Below are 25,217 nucleotides of genomic sequence, written 5' to 3' on the forward strand. Positions count from 1 at the left end.
ATCTCCTTAGTTTTGTTGACGTTGAGTGTGAGGTTATTTTCCTGACACCACACTCCGAGGGCCCTCACCTCCTCCCTGTAGGCCGTCTCGTCGTTGTTGGTAATCAAGCCTACCACTGTTGTGTCGTCCGCAAACTTGATGATTGAGTTGGAGGCGTGCGTGGCCACGCAGTCGTGGGTGAACAGGGAGTACAGGAGAGGGCTCAGAACGCACCCTTGTGGGGCCTCAGTGTTGAGGATCAGCGGGGAGGAGATGTTGTTGCCTACCCTCACCACCTGGGGGCGGCCCGTCAGGAAGTCCAGTACCCAGTTGCACAGGGCGGGGTCGAGACCCAGGGTCTCGAGCTTGATGACGAGCTTGGAGGGTACTATGGTGTTGAATGCCGAGCTGTAATCGATGAACAGCATTCTCACATAGGTATTCCTCTTGTCCAGATGGGTTAGGGCAGTGTGCAGTGTGGTTGAGATTGCATCGTCTGTGGACCTATTTGGGCGGTAAGCAAATTGGAGTGGGTCTAGGGTGTCAGGTAGGGTGGAGGTGATATGGTCCTTGACTAGTATCTCAAAGCACTTCATGATGACGGATGTGAGTGCTACGGGGCGGTAGTCGTTTAGCTCAGTTACCTTAGCTTTCTTGGGAACAGGAACAATGGTGGCCCTCTTGAAGCATGTGGGAACAGCAGACTGGTATAGGGATTGATTGAATATGTCCGTAAACACACCGGCCAGCTGGTCTGCGCATGCTCTGAGGGCGCGGCTGGGGATGCCGTCTGGGCCTGCAGCCTTGCGAGGGTTAACACGTTTAAATGTCTTACTCACCTCGGCTGCAGTGAAGGAGAGACCGCATGTTTTCGTTGCAGGCCGTGTCAGTGGCACTGTATTGTCCTCAAAGCGGGCAAAAAAGTGATTTAGTCTGCCTGGGAGCAAGACATCCTGGTCCGTGACTGGGCTGGATTTCTTCCTGTAGTCCGTGATTGACTGTAGACCCTGCCACATGCCTCTTGTGTCTGAGCCGTTGAATTGAGATTCTACTTTGTCTCTGTACTGGCGCTTAGCTTGTTTGATAGCCTTGCGGAGGGAATAGCTGCACTGTTTGTATTCGGTCATGTTACCAGACACCTTGCCCTGATTAAAAGCAGTGGTTCGCGCTTTCAGTTTCACACGAATGCTGCCATCAATCCACGGTTTCTGGTTAGGGAATGTTTTAATCGTTGCTATGGGAACGACATCTTCAACGCACGTTCTAATGAACTCGCACACCGAATCAGCGTATTCGTCAATGTTGTTATCTGACGCAATACAAAACATCTCCCAGTCCACGTGATGGAAGCAGTCTTGGAGTGTGGAGTCAGCTTGGTCGGACCAGCGTTGGACAGACCTCAGCGTGGGAGCCTCTTGTTTTAGTTTCTGTCTGTAGGCAGGGATCAACAAAATGGAGTCGTGGTCAGCTTTTCCGAAAGGGGGGCGGGGCAGGGCCTTATATGCGTCGCGGAAGTTAGAGTAACAATGATCCAAGGTCTTTCCACCCCTGGTTGTGCAATCGATATGCTGATAAAATTTAGGGAGTCTTGTTTTCAGATTAGCCTTGTTAAAATCCCCAGCTACAATGAATGCAGCCTCCGGATAAATCGTTTCCAGTTTGCAGAGAGTTAAATAAAGTTCGTTCAGAGCCATCGATGTGTCTGCTTGGGGGGGGGATATATACGGCTGTGATTATAATCGAAGAGAATTCTCTTGGTAGATAATGCGGTCTACATTTGATTGTGAGGAATTCTAAATCAGGTGAACAGAAGGATTTGAGTTCCTGTATGTTTCTTTCATCACACCATGTCACGTTGGCCATGAGGCATACGCCCCCGCCCCTCTTCTTACCAGAAAGATGTTTTTTTCTGTCAGCGCGATGCGTGGAGAAACCCGTTGGCTGCACCGCTTCGGATAGAGTCTCTCCAGTGAGCCATGTTTCAGTGAAGCAAAGGACGTTACAGTCTCTGATGTCCCTCTGGAATGCTACCTTTGCTCGGATTTCATCAACCTTGTTGTCAAGAGACTGGACATTGCAAGAAGAATGCTAGGGAGTGGTGCGCGGTGTGCCCGTCTCCGGAGTCTTACCAGAAGACCGCCTCGTTTCCCTCTCTTTCGGAGTCGTTTTTTTGGGTCGCTGCATAGGATCCACTCCGTTGTCCTGTTTGTAAGGCAGAACACAGGGTCCGCGTCGCGAAAAACATATTATTGGTCGTACTGATGGTGAGTTGACGCTGATCTTATATTCAGTAGTTCTTCTCGACTGTATGTAATGAAACCTAAGATGACCTGGGGTACTAACGTAAGAAATAACACGTAAAAAAACAAAAAACTGCATAGTTTCCTAGGAACGCGAAGCGAGGCGGCCATCTCTGTCGGCGCCGCACTGGGGTGCAAAGGAGAAAGATAAATAAATAAATACTGTATGGGGATGAGGTAGGTAGATAGATGGGCTGTTTACAGATGGGCTATGTGTAGGTGCAGTGATCTGTGAGCTGCTCTGACAGCTGGTGCTTAAAGCTAGTGAGGGAGATATGAGTCTCCAGCTTCAGAGATTTTTGCAGTTCGTTCCAGTCATTGGCAGCAGAGAACTGGAAGGAAAGACGACCAAAGGAGGAATTGGCTTTGGGGGTGACCTGCTGGAGCAAGTGCTACGAGTGGGTGCTGCTATGGTGACCAGTGAGCTGAGATAAGGCGGGGCTTTAGCTAGCAGAGACTTGTAGACTTGTAGACCATACTAGACCACACTAGACCACACCACACTAGCCCACACTAGCCCACACCACACCAGACCACACTAGACCACACCACACCACACTAGACCACACCACACAAGACCACACCACACTAGACCACACTAGACCACACCACACTAGACCACACTAGACCACACCACACTAGACAACACTAGACCACACCACACTAGACCACACTAGACCACACTATTTAGACTATCCTACTGAGTTCGATGGAAAGTGGAGCGAGAACTCATATTGCTGCGCACAATTGGCACAGCGTCATCCGGGTTAGGGTTCGGCCGGGGTAGGCTGTCATTGTAAATAAGAATTTGTTCTTAACTGACTTAACTGACTTGCCTAGTTAAATAAAGGTTAAATAAAAAAATCACTATATCATGCTGACCACAAGCCACACTCTGCTGCTGTTGGATATTGAAACATTTCAGGTGGCTGAGGTGCTGTGTGGCTGCACAGCACCTCAGTAGACGTCAGTAATCAACATGATTAATAAGTTATCGATCAGCTCCTCTCACCATGTCTGACAGCTTGACAGCATGGGTCCACCAATATTCACCTCTCTTTCTTTTTCTCATTTTCTTCCTCTCCTCGTCTCCAGCCAAAATGATCTGAGTGGACCAGCTAGACAGCCAGTGAGCCAGATCCAGCTGGAGGAGACTGGAACCATTCACGCATACATAACGTGAGTACAAAATTAATCTGACTTTGATACAACCTTACCGTAACCTAACCTGGAACAGTAAAGACACACATAACGTAAGTGCAAGATTAATCTAACTTTGATACAACCTAACCCCAACCTAACCTCGACCAATAAACACATACCTGACATGAGTACAACCCAGTTATAACCATAATAGTATAATCTTAAACCAACATAACCCTAAACAGACTGATTCACAAATAGCTGACGTGACTACAATCCAACCTCAACCTTAATACAACCTAATCGTGACCATATAACAACACAACCTTAAAACCTACACATACCGTGTACAGTTACTACATTGAGTAAAACTTTAACCCAATTTAAATCTCTACACCAGGGTTCCCAACAGGCGACCCATGGGCCAAATTTGGCCGATGTGTGATTTTATTTGCCCCCCCCAAGTTTTCTGAGCAAAAATAAATACATATTTTATTTTTATTTTTGGGTGACTGTAAAAACACCAGCAAATTATCTCCAAGTGATTTTAATTTGGAGATAACTCCCTCGCACTATAGAGAGATTTGTGTGATCGTATACAAATGTAGGCAAGGTTTGAAATTATTATGTTTTAGTCAAATAATATATTTGTTTGAGCTTGAATTTGCAGTCTACAAATGATTTGTAATTACGTTCTGGCCCCCTGACCATCTGCTCAAGAAAAAAATTGGCCTGCGGCTGAATCTAGTTGATGATCCCTGCTGTAGAGACTTACCTGCAGGGAGTATACATCAAACTTGAACCCTAATGCCCATGTAACCTTTACTTGTGGTCTGCATCACCAGCAATGCAGAAATGTTGCAGAAAACTTGTGAAAAATCTCTGCAGTTCCCTTCAAAGTGTTGCTGTATTGAGATAATAAATTAAACATCCCATTCACTCAGCTTTGCAGCCAACCTAACACTAACTCCTGACACCAGGAAAAAAAAAAGTTGAGACAAACATGATGGTGTCACGCACACAGAAAAATGGGCTATGATATGTGACATGGAGAGACAGTTTGTGTGAGAGGGGACAGAGATGGAATAGAGTAGCAGGTTTCACAGAGTCACTTTGTCACCCTGTCACTATGGGGGGAATGCACTGTGCTATTGTTACAGGAAAGCATTTGAGCTGATGGGAATTAGCAATCTGATAATTATGCAGAGTCCTGGGGTCTGCTAACTCACAAAGTGTGTTCATGAGAGGGTTACCTGGGTTTAGACCCCGAGGACTATGACAATGATACCCCACCCATAATGTAATATAACGTATAACAATAATACCAGTAATTCCACATCCCTGACAGCTAGATAAATGCCCCCAGTGGTGTTAAGACAATACTCCCACCCCCTTCATGGTGTGTTCCCCACCACGATCAATACTGTATCGAGCTGATGATGCATTGACATTAATAATATATGATGTTACCTGTGAAGAGGCTGTGTTTTACTGTAAGTTATTCAAAGCGTCAATATAAAACACAGGGAGTAACTCTTACAATGGGGATATTTAATATTTACCTTCAGTTTACTAGGGGAGTTGATGGAGAACAAGCCTCGCAAAGCCACCTGATCCTGCAAGCTTACATTAAATGCTTCATGGATAGCTTTTAATGTAAGCTGGCGGGATCAGGCAGATTTGAAGAACACTCTTTTATAGCAAAAAGCTGAGGAAGTGTTGCAGTGGAAGGAAAAGGGTTCAATTATTAAACTGGAAGATCTAGGGAAGATTACTTTGGCATAGTTTAAAGGTCAGGCTGGACATGTAGTCAGGACATCACCTGGTTAACACCTCTACTGTCATCATAACTGTCATGGGGATCTACAGGTAAATGACAAAATAAAGGAAATACTTGAGGAAATGAGGGATACAAAGTATATTGAAAGCAGGTGCTTACACACATGTATGGCTCCTGATTTAATTATGCAATTAACATCCCATCATGCTTAGGGTCATTTAAAGAAAATGGCCATCTACCATGGCTAGAAGAGATGTCAGAAAGAGGGGTCTCAAAGGAGCATGGGTTTAAAAGAATGTGTGTGTGTGTGTGTGGGGGGGGGGGGGGGGGGTGTGTGTGTGTGTGTGTGTGTGTCTCAGTCACCAGATATCAACCCGTTTGAACACATATGGGAGATTTTGGAGTGTCTCCTGAGACAGCGTTTTCTTTCACCATCAAGTTATAGGATTTATTGTGGAACAATGGTGTCGCATCCCTTCAATAGAGTTCCAGACTCTTGTGGAATCTATGCCAAGGTGCATTAAATCTGTTCTGACTCGTGGTGGCCCAGCACCTTATTAGGAAGACACTTTATTGTGGGGTTTCCTTTATTTTGGAAGTTACCTATACAATGACCATTGAGAGTCAGGACCTCGTTATGCACCTCAACACATCTCATCATAAGTGGACTCTTATGTTAGTGTGGACTGACCGTATTCTGGTGAAACAACTGGAGAAAGTTTATATGGGATTTCTTGTCATATCTGTGGCTTTTTCTGTGCATCAGAGCAGTTTGTTTGTGTCTGTATCATGTGTGTGTGGGTGTATTTATGAAAGAAAGAAAGAAAGAAAGAAAGAAAGAAAGAAAGAGAGAAAGAGAGAGAGAAAAAAAAAGATAGATTTAGAGTTAGATAAACTTAGTTTTTTTTTGTCAGGAACATATAAAGGATGCTACCCTCTACAACATAACCTTCACTCCAACTCAATACTCAAAACCTACAAGGCAATAAGGCAATAAGGTAAGGCAATAAATAGGCCATAGTAGCGAAGTAATTACAATTTAGAAAACTAACACTGGAGTGATAGATGTGCAGATGATGATGTGCAAGTAGAAATAATGGTGTGCAAAAAAGCCAATAAAATTAATATGGGGATGAGGTAGGTAGTTGGATGGACTATTTACAGATGGGCTGTGTACAGACGCTGCGATCGCTGATGTTTAAAGTTAGTGAGGGAGATATAAGTCTCCAACTTCAGTGATTTTTGCAATTCGTTCCAGTCATTGGCAGCAGAGAACTGGAAAAAAAAGCGTCCAAAGAGGTGTTGGCTTTGGGGATGACCCGTGAGATATACCTGCTGGAGCGTGTGCTACAGGTGGGTGTTGTTATGGTGACCAGTGAGCTGAGATAAGGCAGAGCTTTACCTAGCAAAGACTTATAGATGACCTGGAGTCAGTGGGTCTGGCGACTAATATGTAGCGAGGGCCAGCCGATGAGAGCATACAGGTCGCAGTGGTGGGTGGTATAAGGGGATTTGGTGACAAAACGGATGACACTGCATTCAGTTTGCTGAGTAGAGTGTTGGAGGCAATTTTGTAAATGACATCGTCGAGGATCGGTAGGATAGTCAGTTTTACGAGGGTATGTTTTGCAGCGTGAGTGAAGGAGGCTTTGTTGCGAAATAGGAAGCCGATACTAGATTTAATTTTGGACATGCTTAATATATATATATATATATATATATATATATATATATATGTATATATATATATATGTATATATATATATATATATATATATATATATATATATATATATATATATATTGTTACCTTTATTTAACTAGGCAAGTCAGTTAAGAACAAATTCTTATTTTCAATGACGGCCTGGGAACGGTGGGTTAACTGTCTTGTTCAGGGGCAGAACGACAGATTTTTACCTTGTCAGCTCGCGATTCAATCTTACAACCTTTTGGTTACTACCACTAGGCTACCTGCCGCCCCAAATATGAGTCTGGAAGGTGTCTAGCCAGACACCTAGGTATTTGTAGTTGTCCACATATTCTAAGTCAGAACTGTCCAGAGTAGTGATGCTAGTCGGGCGGGCAGGTGTGGGCAGCGATCGGTTGAAGAGCATGCATTTAGTTTTACTAGCGTTTAAGAGCAGTTGGAGGCCACGGAACGAGTGTTGTATGGCATTGAAGCTCATCTGGAGGTTTGTTAACACAGTGTCCAAAGAAGGGCCACATGTATACAGAATGGTGTCATCTGTGTAGAGGTGGATCAGGGAATCACCCGCAGCAAGAGCGACACCGTTGATATATACAGAGAAGAGAGTCGTCCCGAGAATTGAACCCTGCCCCATAGAGACTGCCAGAGGTCCGGACAACAGGCCCACCAATTTGACACACTGAACTCTATCTGAGAAGTAGTTGGTGAACCAGGCGAGGCAGTCATTTGAAAATCAAGGCTATTGAGTCTGCCGATAACAATATGATGATTGACAGAATCGAAAGCCTTGGCCAGGTTGATGAAGACGGCTGCAGAGTAATGTCTTTTATTGATGGAGGTTTAGATATCGTTTAGGACCTTGAGCATGGCTGAGGTGCACCCATAACCAGGTCTGAAACCAGTTTGCATAGCGGAGAAGGTATGGTGGGATTCGAAATGGTCGGTGATCTGTTTGTTGACTTGGCTTTCGAAGACCTTAGAAAGGCAGGGTAGGATAGATATAGGTCTGTAGCAGTTTTGATCAAGACTGTACCCCCTTTGAAGAGGGGGATGACCGCAGCTGCTTTCCAATCTTTGGGAATCTCAGACGACACGAAAGAGAGGTTGAACAGGCTAGTAATAGGGGTTGCAAAAATTTCGGCAGATAATTTTAGAAAGAAAGGGTCCAGATTGTCTAGCCCGGCTGATTTGTAGGGATCCAGATTTTGCAGCTCTTTCAGAACATCAGCTGACTGGATTTGGGAGAAGGAGAAATGGGAAGGCTTGGGGGAGTTGCTGTGGGGGGTGCAGTGCTGTTGACCGGGGTAGGGTGGCCAGGTGGAAAGCATGGCCAGCCGTAGAAAGATGCTTATTGAAATTCTCAATTATAGTGGATTTATCGGTGGTGACAGTGTTTCCTATCCTCAGTGCAGTGGGCAGCTGGGAGGAGGTGTTATTATTCTCCATGGACTTTACACTGTCCCAGAACTTTTTTGAGTTTGTGTTGCAGGAAGCAAATTTCTGCTTGAAAAAGCTAGCCTTGGCTTTTCTAACTGCCTGTGTATATTGGATTCTAGCTTCCCTGAAAAGTTGCATATCAAGGAGCTGTTCGATGCTAATGCAGAACGCCATAGGATGTTTTTGTGTTGGTTAAGGGCAGTCAGGTCTGGAGAGAACCAAGGGCTGTATCTGTTCTTAATTCTACATCTTGTGAAAGGGGCATGCTTATTTAAGATGGTGAGGAAATTACTTTTAAAGAACAACCAGGCATCCTCTACTGACGGGATGAGGTGAATATACTTCCAGGATACCGAAGGACAGGTCGATTAGAAAGGCCTACTCGCAGAAGTGCTTTAGGGAGCGTTTGACAGTGATGAGGGGTGGTCATTTGATCTCGGACCCATAATGGATGCAGACAATGAGGCAGTGATCGCTGAGATCCTGATTGGAAACAGCAGAGGTATATTTGGAGGGCAAGTTGGTCAGGATAATATCTATGAAGGTGCCCATGTTTATGGATTTAGGTTTGTACCTGGTGTGTTCCTTGATAATTTGTGTGAGATTGAGGGCATCTAGTTTAGATTGTAGGACTGCTGGGGTGTTAAGCATATCCCAGTTTAGGTCACCTAACAGAACAAACTCTGAAGATAGATGGGGGGCAATCAATTCACATATGGTGTCCAATTCACATATGGTGTCCAAATGCTCTGAAAACTAAGGAAACCTGAAAACACCATCCAACCTGGAACTGAGTGAATAATGTTTAATCTGAAGCTATATTTTATTTCCAAAAGCCAAGAAGAAAAATACAATGAATTACTTTGTAAGGACTGAAAGCTAAATTAAGGCTGCCAAGCTTGATACAACTTCAATTAGCACTGACGTGTCAAGTCAGAGGTGTCAAAGCCCTTTAGCCCAACAATGGCAGGAGAGTCGAACAGTCAACTCCAACAAATGGAGAGGCCTTAGAAGCTGCCTCCCACGGTTGAGAGGTAATTAAAATGCAGTACCCTGTGTATGTAAAGAATGATAAGGCAAGAAAAGATCACAAAATGAAGCTCCTTATGGAAAATCAAGAGACACTTTTTGCTGACTGTTATAAAAATGGGAACATCAGCAACCTCATCTTCCACACAAACCATCCCCTGGCATGGCACAGCCTATATTAGCACACTCCCCCTCTGTTAAGAGGGGTGGAAACTCAGGATACTAGACAACGAGGACTCTGAGTCAGCTAATATAAATCTCTATAAGTCTGGAACAGTATTAGTACAGAGCAACCCCAAACAGTTTCAGCTGGACTTTCACCTCATCAAAGAAATAGCCCAGCAGGAGAGGCTCTCACTTGGGAAAGATACCCCCACCCCGAGCAGGTCAGATCAGACCTCTTCATTATATAACCCCATAGATGAGCAACCCCAAGCGGAAAGTCAACCTCCCAGCACAAAGTACTACCCCCCCATTGAAATGAAGGACACATTTACCCAGCTGGAGGTAAGGCAGGTGGAGCTGGAACAGCAGGTGATTACACTTCAGTCAGCACAGACCCAGACAACAGTCCAGCACAACAACACCCCCTTAACCAGACCCTGAGAGCTGGAGGTGGAGAGGCATATCTGCACTGGACTGTGGTGAGACAACATCAACAATATAAAAAGCAAGAGCATGAGAAGAACAGAGCACGAGAGGAGAGGATCAGACTGCTGGAGGAGAGGTTGAGGGTGGTGGCGTGTGACAGAGAACAACCAACTAGAGAGGTGGCCACCCCTGCAGAGAAGCCAGCAGAACAGCCCACCTCAGTTTCTGACAAAAGTCTTGACACCACAGCAGAACAGTCCACACCAGACCCTGATTATAGCGTCAACACCACAGAAGAACAGATCCCACCCCCTCTGAGCAAACCCCCTGTCCGCCACCCTGATTTTGATAATTAGTGGGTATCGGCCTAATTCTGCTCTGCATGCATTATTTGGTGTTCTACGTTGTACACTGAGGATATTTTTGCAGAATTCTGCATGCAGTCTCAATTTGGTGTTTGTCCCATTTTGAGAATTCTTGGTTGGTGACTGGACCCCAGATCTCACAACCGTAAAGGGCAATGGGTTCTGTAACCGATTCAAGTTTTTTTAGCCAGATCCTAATTGATATGTCAAATTTTATCTTCCTTTTGATGGCATAGAAGGCCCTCCTTGCCTTGTCTCTCAGATCGTTCACAGCTTTGTGGAAGTTACCTGTGGCGCTGATGTTTAGGCCGAGGTATGTTTCGTTTTTTGTGTGCCTAGGGCAACGGTGTCTAGATGGAAATTGTATTTATTCTCTCTCTCTCTCTCTCTCTCTCTCTCTCTCTCTCTCACTCTCTCTCTCTCTCTCTCTCTCTCTCTCTCTCTCTCTCTCTCTCTCTCTCTCTCTCTCTCTCTCTCTCTCTGTCTCTCTCTCTCTCTCTCTCTCTCTCCATCTTCCCTCTCCCCATTACTCTAAAAGCATTATTATCAAGGGTCATTTTTGACACTACAACATCAAGCAGGTGTTCTCAGAGATAGTGACATAAAGATAGTAGACAATATACTGTCTTTGCATGTGTTATTTTTGTTGGCTGTGTGAGTCATTAACTTTATCTCTTTGTCTCTCTGTGTCTCTGTAGGAGCTGTGATTTGGAGATGAATGGGAAGGCGGGAGGTAGAGGACCTGTGAGTTCACCCAACGACATCAACTCCAACAGCTCCACCATGGTATCAGACCTATCCTCCCCTGAATCCCAGACCCAGTCCCAGCCCTTCACACCCCGGGTCAGTGTGCGCACGCACACGCACGCACGCACGCACGCACACACACACACACACACACACACACACACACACACACACACACACACACACACACCTCACTACACCTTTACACTTCACTACATCATACACCAAGTCAAGGTTTTCTGACAGATTCAATGATACAGAGAGCTCCATTCGGTTCTCTCATCTTCCCTCTCTCCTGCCCTACTTTCCTCTCTTCACTCTCTCCTTCCCTCCTGCCCTCTCCAGGCATCTCGTACTCCAAGGAAAGCTGCTACATTTGGGAAACGTTCTAACTCCATGCGGAGGAACCCTAAAGCGGAGGTGACCAAACAGGGCTGGCTATACAAACAGGTAAATCAGCTCTATACACTACACTGTAAGTAACATGAGGCAGTGTCCCCTCAAATACTCAATAATACCCCATGAATACCCCATAAATACCCCATAACTAGGACCAGATATAGCTCTTCTTCCAATATACCTAGTCTCTTCCATTTGTTTTGATACAGTATGTCTCAGACACTAACTTTGTTTTGGTCCAGTGTTGCTTTCTCTCTCATGTTGTTTTGGTCTCATATCTGTCTTCCTTTTCTTCACATAGGGCAGTATTTCTCACACTGTTTTGGTCCGGTATTAGTGTTACCCCTGACATTGTCTAAACTGTTGTGTCTTCTCTCTGGACTTCAATCCATCTCACTGTGTGTGTAATTCCCCCTGTTTCTCCCTGTAGGCCAGTTAAGCCCATCTCACGGTGTGTTATTTTCTCACTCTCTCTCTCTCTCTCTCTCTCTCTCTTACTCTCACTCTCTTACCCTTACTCTCACTCTCACTGTTTATCACTGTCTCCCCATAGGCCAGCAGTGGAGTGAAACAGTGGAACAAGAGATGGTTCGTCCTCACTGACCGATGCCTCTTTTACTACAAAGGTAGACTGATAGCAAGGTCTTCTTTCTTTTAGTTCTCTTTTCTTTGTTTCATAGCCCATCGTCACCCTTCACTGGAGGACAACTTTATCATTGTGTTTTATTCTATTGCATTTTATTGTATAATTTAGTCAGAAATATTTGAACTAATATAATATTTATTGTTGTATTTTACTGTAAGTATACATTTTCTATATAACCTTTATTTGAACCAGGAAGTCCCACTGAGACATGGGTAGTGTGTCAACTGCCAACCTATTCCCTATAGAGAACCCTAAACAGAGCCTTTGTGGCTATAGAATGTATTTTCAAAGGAAGACCTGGCTAAGACGAGTCACTACACCTGCTACTTCAGTCTCTCTCTCTACTCTGTCTATTTAAGAGTCCTACTCTGTGGATTTGTTTGATTGTATCTGGATTGCAAACTGGAAAGCTTTTATCCATTCTTGATTTGGTTCTACTTTTGTGGGCTGGTGTCACATTTAAAACTCTTCTCTTGTTTGTGTTTTTTACCATACCTACCTGATGTCATGTCAGTGTGTTAGTTCTGTTGGCTGAGTAGAGGGCTGTGTGTTTGGCGCATATCACCACTGTGTCAGGACTGTTGACTTGTTCGAGGTGCTTTAATACCACACAGAAACACTTGTCAAATTCTCCTAACAATCTCTACTCTCCTCCATGCCAAGTCTCTGAGTGTTTGCGGTCCTCATCCGTTATCCTCTGAGCCACAGTCAGGAGAATAAACAATCTGTTATTTGAATATGGCACACGGCTTGACGTGTCTTCAATGTTGATGTACGAGCTATGTGTGTGTGGGTTTATGTGTGGCTCTGTGGAAGTGTGTAGAGATATGTTTCACTGCATATTATAGTCTTTAAGGATGGACATTTCACACGGACAGACACAGACATGTAAACACACACCCACACAAACACCCACATACACACACACATACAAACACACACACTCTCCTTATACAGCTCAGTCTCTCCCTCTCAGTGGTGAAGGTGACATTGATAGCACACTAGGTGAAGCAATTGTGGGATAGTGGAGTCTGTTGCGCTTGCAGGCAGGCAGGCCGGCAGACAGTCTGTTGCGCAGGCAGGCAGGCCTGCAGACAGTCTGTTGCGCAGGCAGGCAGCCCGGCAGACAGTCTGTTGCGCAGGCAGGCAGGCCGGCAGACATTCTGTTGCGCAGGCAGGCAGGCCGGCAGACATTCTGTTGCGCAGGCAGGCAGGCCGGCAGACATTCTGTTGCGCAGGCAGGCAGGCCGGCAGACATTCTGTTGCGCAGGCAGGCAGGCCTGCGTGACTTGCAAGATCAAGAAGATGAAAGGAGATGATAATGATGAAAATAACGTCATTTTGCCTCTTGTCTTCAGCACACATCAGTATTTTATGCCCTGCTGGACTTGTTGTCTGAGTGAGACAAAGCAGGAGCCATACCTACAGTAACTTGTTTACCACCATACCTATTCTTATCAGCACAGAATCCACAGTGTCTGTCACGTTCTGACCCTAGTTCTTGTGTTATTTGTTTGTTTTAGTTGGTCAGGACGTGAGTTGTGTGGGCATTCTATGTTTTGTGTTTCTAGGTTGGTTTTCTGTGTTCGGCCTAGTATGGTTCTCAATCAGAGGCAGGTGTCGTTAGTTGTCTCTGATTGAGAATCATACTTAGGTAGCCTGGGTTTCACTGTTGTTTTGTGGGTGATTGTTTCCATGTCTGTGTTTGTTCGCCACACGGTACTGTTTAGGTTTTGTTCACGTTTATTGTTTTGTATTCATTGAGTGTTCAGTTTGTTTTTAAATACACAACCATGGACACTTACCACGAAGCATCTTGGTCCTAACATTGCTACACCAGATGAAGAGGAGGAAAACCCTTACAGTGTCAATGTAATTGTTTTTTAAAAGCTTGTGTGAGGCCCCGCATACAGATTTAGAGAGAGAAAATGAGAGAGCAGAAAAAGAGGGAGAGAAAGAGGGAGGGAGAGAGGGAGATGAGGGGAGGAGAGAGAGAGAGAGATAGCAGAAAAAGAGGGAAGGGAGGGGAGAGATAGGAGATAACAGGAGGGGAGGAGAGAGAGATAGGAGATAACAGGAGGGGAGGAGAGAGAGAGAGGAGATAACAGGAGGGGAGGAGAGAGAGAGAGGAGATAACAGGAGGGGAGGAGAGAGAGAGAGGAGATAACAGGAGGGGAGGAGAGAGAGAGGAGATAACAGGAGGGGAGGGGAGGAGATAACAGGAGGGGAGGGGAGGAGAGAGAGAGGAGATAACAGGAAGAAAGGGGAGGAGATTAGGAGAAATCTGGTGTGATTTTCCTCTTAGCAACCCCTCAAGCCCATTTTGTCCTTAAATGTTTTTAAGACCTACACCACTAAGCCTCATCACAAGTGAGAACACCTGGGGCAGCTACTTTGGATAATATTTTATGTTTTGCCGTTTCTCTTGTTCCTCCATCCCTGTTCAGTTTTCCCTAGGGGGCTGTAGTAGTAGAATATAATTCATCATGAGATGTGGTGACATTTCCCTCCCCAGGGACAAAGATGGTCTGTACTCAAACAGCTGGAGTAAAGGTGCTGTCTAAAATATATACATATTGAAGGATGACTGAGGATTTAGTTTTAGTACATCTTGGTGCCTCTTTCCCCTCTATCTCAGGACATAGTATATTCTGTAATTTATTTATTTCATCTTTATTTAAGCAGTGAGTCATGTGAGCTATGTCGAGACCCTCCCTGCTCACACAGTCATAGAGGGTTGAACTTTGACCCCTTGCATGTGCGCGTTAGAACTTCATGAGGGTGTGGAATTTGTGTACTGTATGTGTGTGTTTGGAGCACTGCAGCATTTCGCTGTGTTACCGTAAACATTCCCTACAACATAACCTAGCAACATGCCATAGCAACATGACCCCGGGATTGCATGTGAGAGCCATGTTTAGTGTGTGTGGTGTGTTGGTGTGTAACTGGGAGAAAGCGTGCTTGTGTGCATGTTTTTGTATGTGTGTGTTTCTATCATTTGCTTTGTACAGTACATGTTGTACAATGGGCAGCCTTCTTCTTATGCTTCTTTAACAGTTCAGTGGACTTATTGCCCCTACCAATCAGATGATGATATTCTGGTGCCATGATGTTGTGCAGGCTGTGTCTGTCTGTCTGTCTCTGTCTGTCTGTCTGTCTGTATTTAGTTACTGTAGGGCTGGTTCGTATCTCTGTCAGAGTCATAATCTATCCATTACTGCTGTTACGGTTCCATCAAAAGCAACCTGCCCATTACAACCAAGGACAAGATCTTAACAGCTACTGTAAATGAATCCGTGTGTGTGTGACACGATTCTTCCCTGTTGACTTAGTCCAAACACACCTTTTCCTAGTCCTGAGAGAGTGTGAACTCCAGGTTAAAAGTTGAACAAGATGAGTGAATGTGTTAGTGGATCTACCTGTATCCTGTGAACTACAGGATGCAACTAGGACATTGTTTTAATACTAGAGGGTGATATCACGCCAGCGGGAGAGGAAAATATTTTGGGTATTTCAATTGTTCTGGCAATTCTCACGGAGCAACTTAATTGGGAGGAAGGTTTGATTATTTTAATTTTTTACATTGTATCACAAACCTTGTTTTTAAAAATCATGATGAAAGCGGCCATTTTAGGCCCTTTTTAGACCTTGACATGCCTCCTGTAAGACCCTATGATCTGTGAACCACACATGATACACAACATCTTGGTCTCGTTATACTCCTTATAGTGTGCACTAACATATGGAGTATGTCTAGATTCTGAAAAAAAAAAGTCACATTCATGAATTCAACATAAAACATTGATGTTAGTATCTAAAAACGACTCTTTTTGATTTTGTTTGTTTAAAAATGCATTGTTGGGAACAATATACAAGTACATCAAATTTCAGAGATTCTCTGCTAATTCTGAATGTATGATACATTTTATGAGCACCACCAACACAGTGAACGGGAAAATAGATTTAAAAGGAACTCTGCTGGTGATTTGCTGAATGTGCAATCCCAAAGGAGGGCTGTGATTGGTAAATGAACTATAATTGGTCATATCATTAAAAGTTCCAGAGAGCCCACTCTGGAAATGTGACGTTTGAAGAGTATATTTAAAAAAATAAGCTACATCAAAAAGGGTCGTTTTAAGATATTAATATGACTAGTTTTAATGTTGAATAAATTCATGTTGTATTTCAGAATGTAGTTAACCTGGCCCTGTTGTCTACTCTATCCCGTACACACAGATGCAAATCTGACCTGAATAAGGAACGCAAAGAAGATAAATTAAATGATAAGAATAGTCAGGAAAAAATCCCTGCTTGCGTCTTTCATATGGAATTGTTCCAGTTGTTCTGTGATTTAATAGCTCAATGTGGAGTCACTGTCATTTTTCCACATTCACATTCAGCAACTGGACCCTGAGCCACACTCACTTTTCTACTGGTTCTCCATTTCTTCACCCCTTCTCTTGATGACATTACAATCATTTAGCAGACACGCTTACCCAGAGCGACTTACAGTCGTGATATATATATTTTTCTTCATACTGGGAATCAAACCCACAACCCCCACCCTGGCATTGCAAGCCCCATGCTCTACCAACTGAGCCACATGGGACTCTTCTTCTGGTTACAGTGATTCCTCTCTCTGGATTCAGCACACGTCTCATGGGTTGTTTTAGTCTCCCGCCCTTCTCTCCTAGTTGTGTTGTGGAAAAAGAGAGAGGAAGGGAGGGAGACATGACCATGGAGAATGTGTGACTGTGCAGTTTACTGCCACGGTCTCCATGCCAGCAAGGAGAGAGGGGCGAGAAATGGGCAGAAAGAGGCCCAGGTCTTTTGTTGTTGGGACTTGGGGACATATTGTCAAAGCGTGCCAGCTGTCCTGGCCAGGAGAGGTGGAGTAGTGGCGGTGGTGCTCTGGACATTAGGAGTGTGTCTATAGGTTTTCCCCACCCGGGATTTGAACCTGCATCCCTCCAGGTCTGTATCTCTAACAACTAGCCTACATACCACACCCATCTCTAAAGTTTCTCAAAACATCCTGACTGTCCAGAACTGTATGTACAATCAAGGACTTTACTTCACTAGTTACTTCGCCAATGTCCGAGCTGCCCCGGGCATACACCTAGAGTAACTCTCAGTGAAATAGAGTGTTAGCCCTTTATGTAACTGCCATCTTCAGAAGTGTTGAGCTGCTGTTGTTTTGGGATGCTAATACACAGCTGTCAGAGAGCTGATTTACTACTGCTGACCCTTCATCCACACACACGTGTGTGTACGTGAGGGAGTCTGTGTGGTGTCAAACAGGTGTGACAGTAGCAGCAGCAGGGAATGCAAGCCAGGAGTCAGACTGCCATGGTATGAGTCAGAATGAGGTGACATTTTCACAGGGAAACCTGTCATTGTAGGGGACCTTTCAATTACTGTGTTTCTTCAAAAGTGTGTGTGCTAGCAGGAGTGTCTTCAGAAATGTGTTTTTCCAGAGTTGTTTGTGTGTGTGTGTGTGTGTGTGTGTGTGTGTTGCTTCTGCCTCTGTGTCCATGGGTGGGGACAGGATTGGTTGTTGAATGCTGAGAGGCTCTGCCACATGTTTCCCAATAACAACTCTATTTCTCCTCACCAAGTTTCTCCTCAGGATGTGAAAGGCTGTTTGGCAATAAATCACATTGTTTCTTATTACATACATTATTTGTGTATGTTTGTATGATGCCGTATATTTAGTACAACTTGGTAGCCTACAGTATATGTGAGATATTTCATTTATTTTCAGTTATTGTGTGTTTGAGAATGAGCATGTGTCTCTTACCATGCATGTGTGTGTGAGAGTTTTTGCATGAAATACAGAACATGTGAGGTCAGGTTTGAATTTGTTTGTTTGAGAGATGGGGAGAGAGGGAGACAGGAAGAGAGAGGGAGACGTGGCTATTTACCTGTCTGGGTGTAGCAGAACACCCTGCTCTCTGATTGTTGGAGAGAGGGCAGGTACAGTTGGCTGGAGGCCAGAATTCAGGATTCCAGCAACACTGAGTCACATGGGCTGATCGCTAATACAAACACACACGCACACTCGCACACACACAGAGAGCACAGCGCAGAGAGTACTCTATGATAACACAAACACCATGCCTCCCCCTCCCTCCTCTCGCTCCCTCCCTCCTCCCCCTGTCTCTCGCTCGCTCGCTCTCTCTCAAACACACATATGAGATCTGCAAGAGAGAAAGGCTCGTGTCTATGCAGTACAGCTCTGCTAGAGAGAGAGAACGAGACAGCGAACAGCCGAGCGAGAGAACGAGAAAGCCAGGCAGAGTGAGAGTGAGACAGAGACAGAGCGAGAGGGCAGTAGCTACAGTGGACACCCTGCCAGCCTCATCTCCAGCCCCCGAAATGGTCATCATCTGCTCCATTATTTAATCAGCACAAGTACTTCTCTTGCACTCCTCCTTTTTCCCAGCACTCTGCTTGTTTTTTTTCTGCCTATCGTTGGATCTACACCAGTATGTGTGAGTGTGTTGAAGAGAGTGTGAGTGTACTATCACTTCGCACTGGACTGCTGGACCAACATGGATATCTATTCTAGGATTCCACTAGAGTGGGACGGAGGTCTGTTGTTCCAGAGAGGTTCTATGGTACTCACTGAGCCAGCTACAGCCACAGCTACAACTAGAGGAGAGGACCGACTGTCACAGCAGAACTGACTGTGTTTACCATTCAGTCCTCTTTACTCACTGTAGGTTGAGACCCATCAGATCATATTAGATCTGTTTCTCAGATTTGTTGTTTATTTTGATCTTCATTTGTTCTCTTTTTTCCTCTTCCTCCAATCCAGACGAGAAGGAGGAAGGAGTGTTGGGAAGTCTTCCTCTGCTCAGCTTTGGGATTGGAGGAGTGCAGACGTCGGATAACATCAGCCGAAAGCACGCCTTTAAGGTCAGTACCCTGAAGATGAGGCAGTACGATGAGTACAGTATACGATTATCACCCTGGACAGAGAGCACAGAAGTGATATTGGGGCCATTTAAATAGTCTATCTAGGATTGGGGCTGATGGATTTGTTGGGGTTTGGATGCTGGGGACACGTGATTGTCCCTCAGACAACCCAGGGAGAAGTGGTGACATTGTGGACAGTAGGGGCAGTGTACAGTGGGGATAATAGGGAATAAGCAGAGATGTCTGGCAGCCTGTCAAAACCAAACACCCTTATTTATTTATTCTCTCTCTCTCTCTCTCTCTCTCTCTCTCTCTCTCTCTCTCTCTCTCTCTCTCTCTCTCTCTCTCCTCACACTGTACTTTGCATCGAAGTGCGCATTAATAAATATAATGCTGAGAGAGAGACACACACAGATAGGCTAAGTGAGCGAGGGAGAGACAGAGAGAGAGGGAGAGAGAAAGTGTCCTGTGTTCTTCTTCTGGTCTTCCAGGCAGTAGCTGAGGGGTGAGAGAGAGAGAGAACAATCTCATACAAACAACCATATAAGCATGATATATAATATCACGTTCATTCAAATGGTTCATAACACAGCCAATGCATATTAATCAATGTGGAGCTCAAGTACCAGCTAAAAGCTATTTCCCAATATAGTCCCTGCCACTAGTCGTATGTCACAAAACATCTCTATGCAATCACTGTTAAAGTATAACCTGTTTTGGGATTTCCCACACAGTCTGTTTCAGAAAGGTGAAACAATACCATTTTGCAACATGCTTTAGTTAAATCTCTTCTTCAGATGATTCAGATCAGCAGGTTCATTTGGTTTCTGTGATTAAGATGTATGGGTTGTACAATATGTGTGTTGCAGTGTTTCATTGCAGTGTATTGTTTGTTGTTGCCCCAGCGTCTGTGTGTCGGTGTTGATATGAGAGCTGCTGTGAGTGTCGTGGTGACATGGCATTTGCCTGCCGGTCCTATGAGGCAGTAGACTATACTGTAGAGCGGTAGACTATACTGTAGAGCGGTAGACTATACTGTAGAGCGGTAGACTATACTGTAGAGAGGTAGACTATACTGTAGAGAGGTAGACTATACTGTAGAGAGGTAGACTGTACTGTAGAGCGGTAGACTGTACTGTAGAGAGGTAGACTATACAGTAGAGCGGTAGATTATACTGTAGAGCGGTAGACTATACTGTAGAGAGGTAGACTATACTGTAGAGCGGTAGACTATACTGTAGAGAGGTAGACTATACTGTAGAGAGGTAGACTATACTGTAGAGAGGTAGACTATACTGTAGAGAGGTAGACTATACTGTAGAGAGGTAGACTATACTGTAGAGAGGTAGACTGTACTGTAGAGCGGTAGACTGTACTGTAGAGCGGTAGACTGTACTGTAGAGCGGTAGACTATACTGTAGAGAGGTAGACTATACTGTAGAGCGGTAGACTATACTGTAGAGCAGTAGCTAGTTGGAGGTTTTACCCAGCTACATTGGCTCCTCTGTAGTACACATGGTTGTAGAAACAAATGGCAGTAGATGAATAGGCAAAATAATCAAATGTAATGTTCTTACAGTACATTGACACAGTACTCTGGGTTCAGCTGGATGTTGTGGTGGTGCTGGTAGTGCTGGCCAGTAAAATGTGATTTGTCTCCTTCCCTCCCTGTTGTTAGCCTGCTGCCTGGTGTTGATTCTACAGGGAGGCAGTGTGAGACAGTATGAATGAGTCATGAGTCATCAGACCAGCCAGTGATTTCTAGGTATTAACAGTGTGGACTATAACTGGATGCGCTAAGTGCTGCGTAGGTCTACAAAAGGCTGTCTGTGTTTCTGATGCTATAATACTGGAGCTTTACAAGCTATGAGATGGATCTTAATGCTCTATGTTAACACCACTATGCTGCTCTGTACCATCACTCATTCATATATCCTTATGTACATATTCTTTATCCCCTCACACTGTGTACAAGACAGTAGTTTTGGAACTGTTAGTTAAATTACTTGTTGGCTATTACTGCATTGTCGGAACTAGAAGCACAAGCATTTCGCTACACTCGCATTAACATCTGCTAACCATGTGTATGTGACAAATAAAATTTGATTTGATTTGATTTAACAAGTCAACCAAGTACATGGTTTTCAATGTTGCTTTTAAGGGCTTTGTACTGTACTGTACTGTATTGTTCTGCACTGTTCTGTATTGTACTGTACTGTTCTGTATCGTTCTGTTCTGTTCTGTATTGTACTGTACTGTACTGTTCTGTTCTGTACTGTACTGTATTGTTCTGTATTGTACTGTACTGTACTGTTCTGTACTGTACTGTTCTGTACTGTACTGTTCTGTACTATATTGTACTGTTCTGTACAGTACTGTACTATATTGTACTGTACTGTACTGTATTGTACTGTACTGTACTGTACTATATTGTACTGTACTGTTCTGTATTGTTCTGTTCTGTTCTGTATTGTACTGTACTGTTCTGTTCTGTATTGTTCTATATTGTACTGTACTGTTCTGTATCGTTCTGTTCTGTTCTGTATTGTACTGTACTGTACTGTTCTATATTGTCCTGTCCTGTTCTGTATCGTTCTGTTCTGTATTGTACTGTACTGTTCTGTTCTGTATTGTTCTATATTGTACTGTACTGTTCTGTATTGTTCTATATTGTACTGTACTGTACTGTTCTGTACTGTTCTGTATTGTACTGTACTGTTCTGTATTGTACTGTACTGTACTGTTCTGTATTGTTCTGTTCTATATTGTACTGTACTGTACTGTACTATACTGTTCTGTATTGTATTGTACTGTACTGTATTGTACTGTACTGTATTGTTCTATATTGTACTGTACTGTATTGTACTGCACTGTTCTGTTCTGTATTGTACTATACTGTTCTGTATTGTACTGTACTGTATTGTACTGTACTGTTCTGTACTGTTCTGTATTGTTCTGTGTTGTACTGTACTGTAATGTTCTGTACTGTTCTGTATTGTTCTGTATTGTACTGTACTGTTCTGTTCTGTATTGTACTGTACTGTACTGTACTGTTCTGTATTGTATTGTACTGTACTGTTTTGTTCTGTATTGTACTGTACTGTACTGTACTGTTCTGTACTATATTGTACTGTACTGTACTGTTCTGGATTGTTCTGTACTGTACTGTTCTGTACTATATTGTACTGTACTGTACTATATTGTACTGCACTGTACTGTACTGTACTGTACCGTATTGTATTGTATTGTACTGTACTGTGCTGCACTGTACTATATTGTACTGTACTGTACTGCACTATATTGTACTGTACTGTACTGTACTGTATTGTTCTGTATTGTACTGTACTGTACTATATTGTACTGTACTGTACTGTATTGTACTGTACTGTATTGTACTATATTGTACTGTACTGTACTATACTGTATTGTTCTGTATTGTACTGTACTGTACTGTTCTGTATTGTTCTATATTGTACTGTACTGTTCTGTATCGTTCTGTTCTGTTCTGTATTGTACTGTACTGTTCTGTTCTGTATTGTTCTATATTGTTCTGTACTGTTCTGTATCGTTCTGTTCTGTTCTGTATTGTACTGTACTGTACTGTTCTATATTGTACTGTCCTGTTCTGTATCGTTCTGTTCTGTTCTGTATTGTACTGTACTGTTCTGTTCTGTTCTGTATTGTTCTATATTGTACTGTACTGTTCTGTATCGTTCTGTTCTGTTCTGTTCTGTATTGTACTGTACTGTTCTATATTGTACTGTACTGTACTGTTCTGTACTGTATTGTATTGTATTGTATTGTACTGTACTGTATTGTTCTGTATTGTACTGTACTGTTCTGTATTGTACTGTACTGTACTGTTCTGTATTGTTCTGTTCTATATTGTTCTGTATTGTACTGTATTGTACTGTACTGTTCTGTACTGTTCTGTATTGTTCTGTATTGTTCTGTTCTGTTCTGTATTGTACTGTACTGTTCTATATTGTACTGTACTGTTCTGTACTGTATTGTATTGTACTGTATTGTTCTGTATTGTACTGTACTGTTCTGTATTGTACTGTACTGTACTGTTCTGTATTGTTCTGTTCTATATTGTTCTGTATTGTACTGTATTGTACTGTACTGTTCTGTACTGTTCTGTATTGTTCTGTTCTGTATTGTACTGTACTGTACTGTACTGTTCTGTATTGTATTGTATTGTATTGTACTGTACTGTTCTGTTTTGTATTGTACTGTACTGTACTGTACTGTACTGTACTGTTCTGTTCTGTATTATACTGTTCTGTATTGTTCTGTATTGTATTGTACTGTACTGTCCTGTTCTGTATTGTACTGTACTGTTCTATATTGTACTGTACTGTACTGTTCTGTACTGTATTGTATTGTATTGTACTGTACTGTATTGTTCTGTATTGTACTGTACTGTTCTGTATTGTACTGTACTGTACTGTTCTGTATTGTTCTGTTCTATATTGTTCTGTATTGTACTGTATTGTACTGTACTGTTCTGTACTGTTCTGTATTGTTCTGTATTGTTCTGTTCTGTTCTGTATTGTACTGTACTGTTCTATATTGTACTGTACTGTTCTGTACTGTATTGTATTGTACTGTACTGTATTGTTCTGTATTGTACTGTACTGTTCTGTATTGTACTGTACTGTACTGTTCTGTATTGTTCTGTTCTATATTGTTCTGTATTGTACTGTATTGTACTGTACTGTTCTGTACTGTTCTGTATTGTTCTGTATTGTTCTGTTCTGTATTGTACTGTACTGTACTGTTCTGTATTGTATTGTACTGTACTGTTCTGTTTTGTATTGTACTGTACTGTACTGTACTGTACTGTACTGTTCTGTTCTGTATTATACTGTTCTGTATTGTTCTGTATTGTATTGTACTGTACTGTACTGTTCTGTATTGTTCTGTATTGTACTGTATTGTACTGTATTGTTCTGTACTGTTCTGTATTGTTCCAGGAACGTGGCTCTCTGTATTAGCCAGGTATTTGGGATAGTATACAGTACATGGGGGTCAAGATATATCACAGTGTCTAAGTAATGGAGGATGTGCAGCCAGATATTGGGTAAGTGCTGTTATATTGTAAGACAGACAGACAGTACAGGTATGTCATAGTGTTTAAGTGTTCTCAGTACTAATACCGGGTGGTGGTCTGATCTGGTCAGGCTCTTGTGAGTGGGGGGAAGGGAAGGTGTGTTTTTGGGCTGGCCACCCTCGTCTGGTCTGGTGGGGCCCCTCGGGCTGAGGAGGGGTTGGGACGGGTTGATACGGGACAGGAGGGGAGTCGAGTCTGAGCACGCTCCTGGAGTCTGCTGGGATTCCTGTAGAACTACATCTTTATGACGCCTGTTACTTCAAACCGACCAATGAGAGAGAAGCAGGGAGCGGGGGAAAGGGAGGGGAGACTCTAAAGTACATTTTAGCTTTGATTATAAGATTACCTTTCAAAGGTGAACTGCTTTGACTTGACTTTTCAGTACCTAAATATTTTTGGGGGGCATGAAGTCATGAATACTTCATTAAATGAAAGGGTATAATCTCTAACACTTTAGATATGAGCCTAATCAAGCCTATTCAATAGCACTATCAGATTGTTAGGTCTTTGAAGAATGATGTTTTGCTGTGAGCTCCCAACAGAGAGAGCAGCCTGGGTGTGTGGTGTGTGGTCTTCCGGCACCCCTCACAGCCTTTTTCCTCTCTTGGTTTCTTCCTAGGTTCTGGCCTTTCTAGGGAGTTTTTCCTAGCCATAGTGCTTCTACACCTGCATTGCTTGCTGTTTGGGGTTTTAGGCTGGGTTTCTGTACAGCACTTTGAGATATCATCTGATTTAAGACGTTCTTTACAAATACATTGGATTTGATTTGGTGTGGTGTGTGGTCTGTGGTCTGTGGTGTGTGGTGTGTGGTGTGTGATGTGTGATGTGTGGTGTGTGGTGTGTGGTGTGTGGTGTGTGGTCTGTGGTCTGTGGTGTGTGGTGTGTGGTGTGTGATGTGTGGTCTGTGGTGTGTGATGTGTGGTGTGTGGTGTGTGGGTGTTTGACTGGTTTACTAGCATCTTAAGATTAAGTTACAGCTATGTGTGTGTGTGTGTGTGTGTGTGTGTGTGTGTGTGTGTTTTCTGACAGTGAACAGTGCCGCATATCAGGTGGCTT

At 43.5% G+C, this 25,217-nt stretch overlaps 1 protein-coding gene across 4 annotated transcripts in view; it reads left to right on the top strand.

Annotated features, from left to right (window-relative positions):
* Positions 1-25,217, top strand: part of LOC139413714 (pleckstrin homology domain-containing family A member 6-like) — a 170,474-nt gene that overhangs the window by 71,149 nt on the left and 74,108 nt on the right. For 2 of the 4 annotated variants that reach the window (XM_071161402.1, XM_071161403.1), the window contains exons 1-5: positions 3,386-3,458; positions 11,031-11,175; positions 11,425-11,529; positions 12,032-12,104; positions 18,945-19,045. In XM_071161402.1, the coding sequence (XP_071017503.1) occupies positions 11,047-11,175; positions 11,425-11,529; positions 12,032-12,104; positions 18,945-19,045 (408 nt within the window). In that variant the 5' untranslated portion in view covers positions 3,386-3,458; positions 11,031-11,046. Of the gene's footprint in view, positions 1-3,374; positions 3,459-11,030; positions 11,176-11,424; positions 11,530-12,031; positions 12,105-18,343; positions 18,846-18,944; positions 19,046-25,217 lie in introns of those variants that run through there. The other 2 variants (XR_011634827.1, XM_071161404.1) reach the window with 2 other exon arrangements.

This window comes from Oncorhynchus clarkii, chromosome 7 (assembly GCF_045791955.1).
Source record: "Oncorhynchus clarkii lewisi isolate Uvic-CL-2024 chromosome 7, UVic_Ocla_1.0, whole genome shotgun sequence".
Lineage (NCBI taxonomy): Eukaryota > Metazoa > Chordata > Actinopteri > Salmoniformes > Salmonidae > Oncorhynchus > Oncorhynchus clarkii.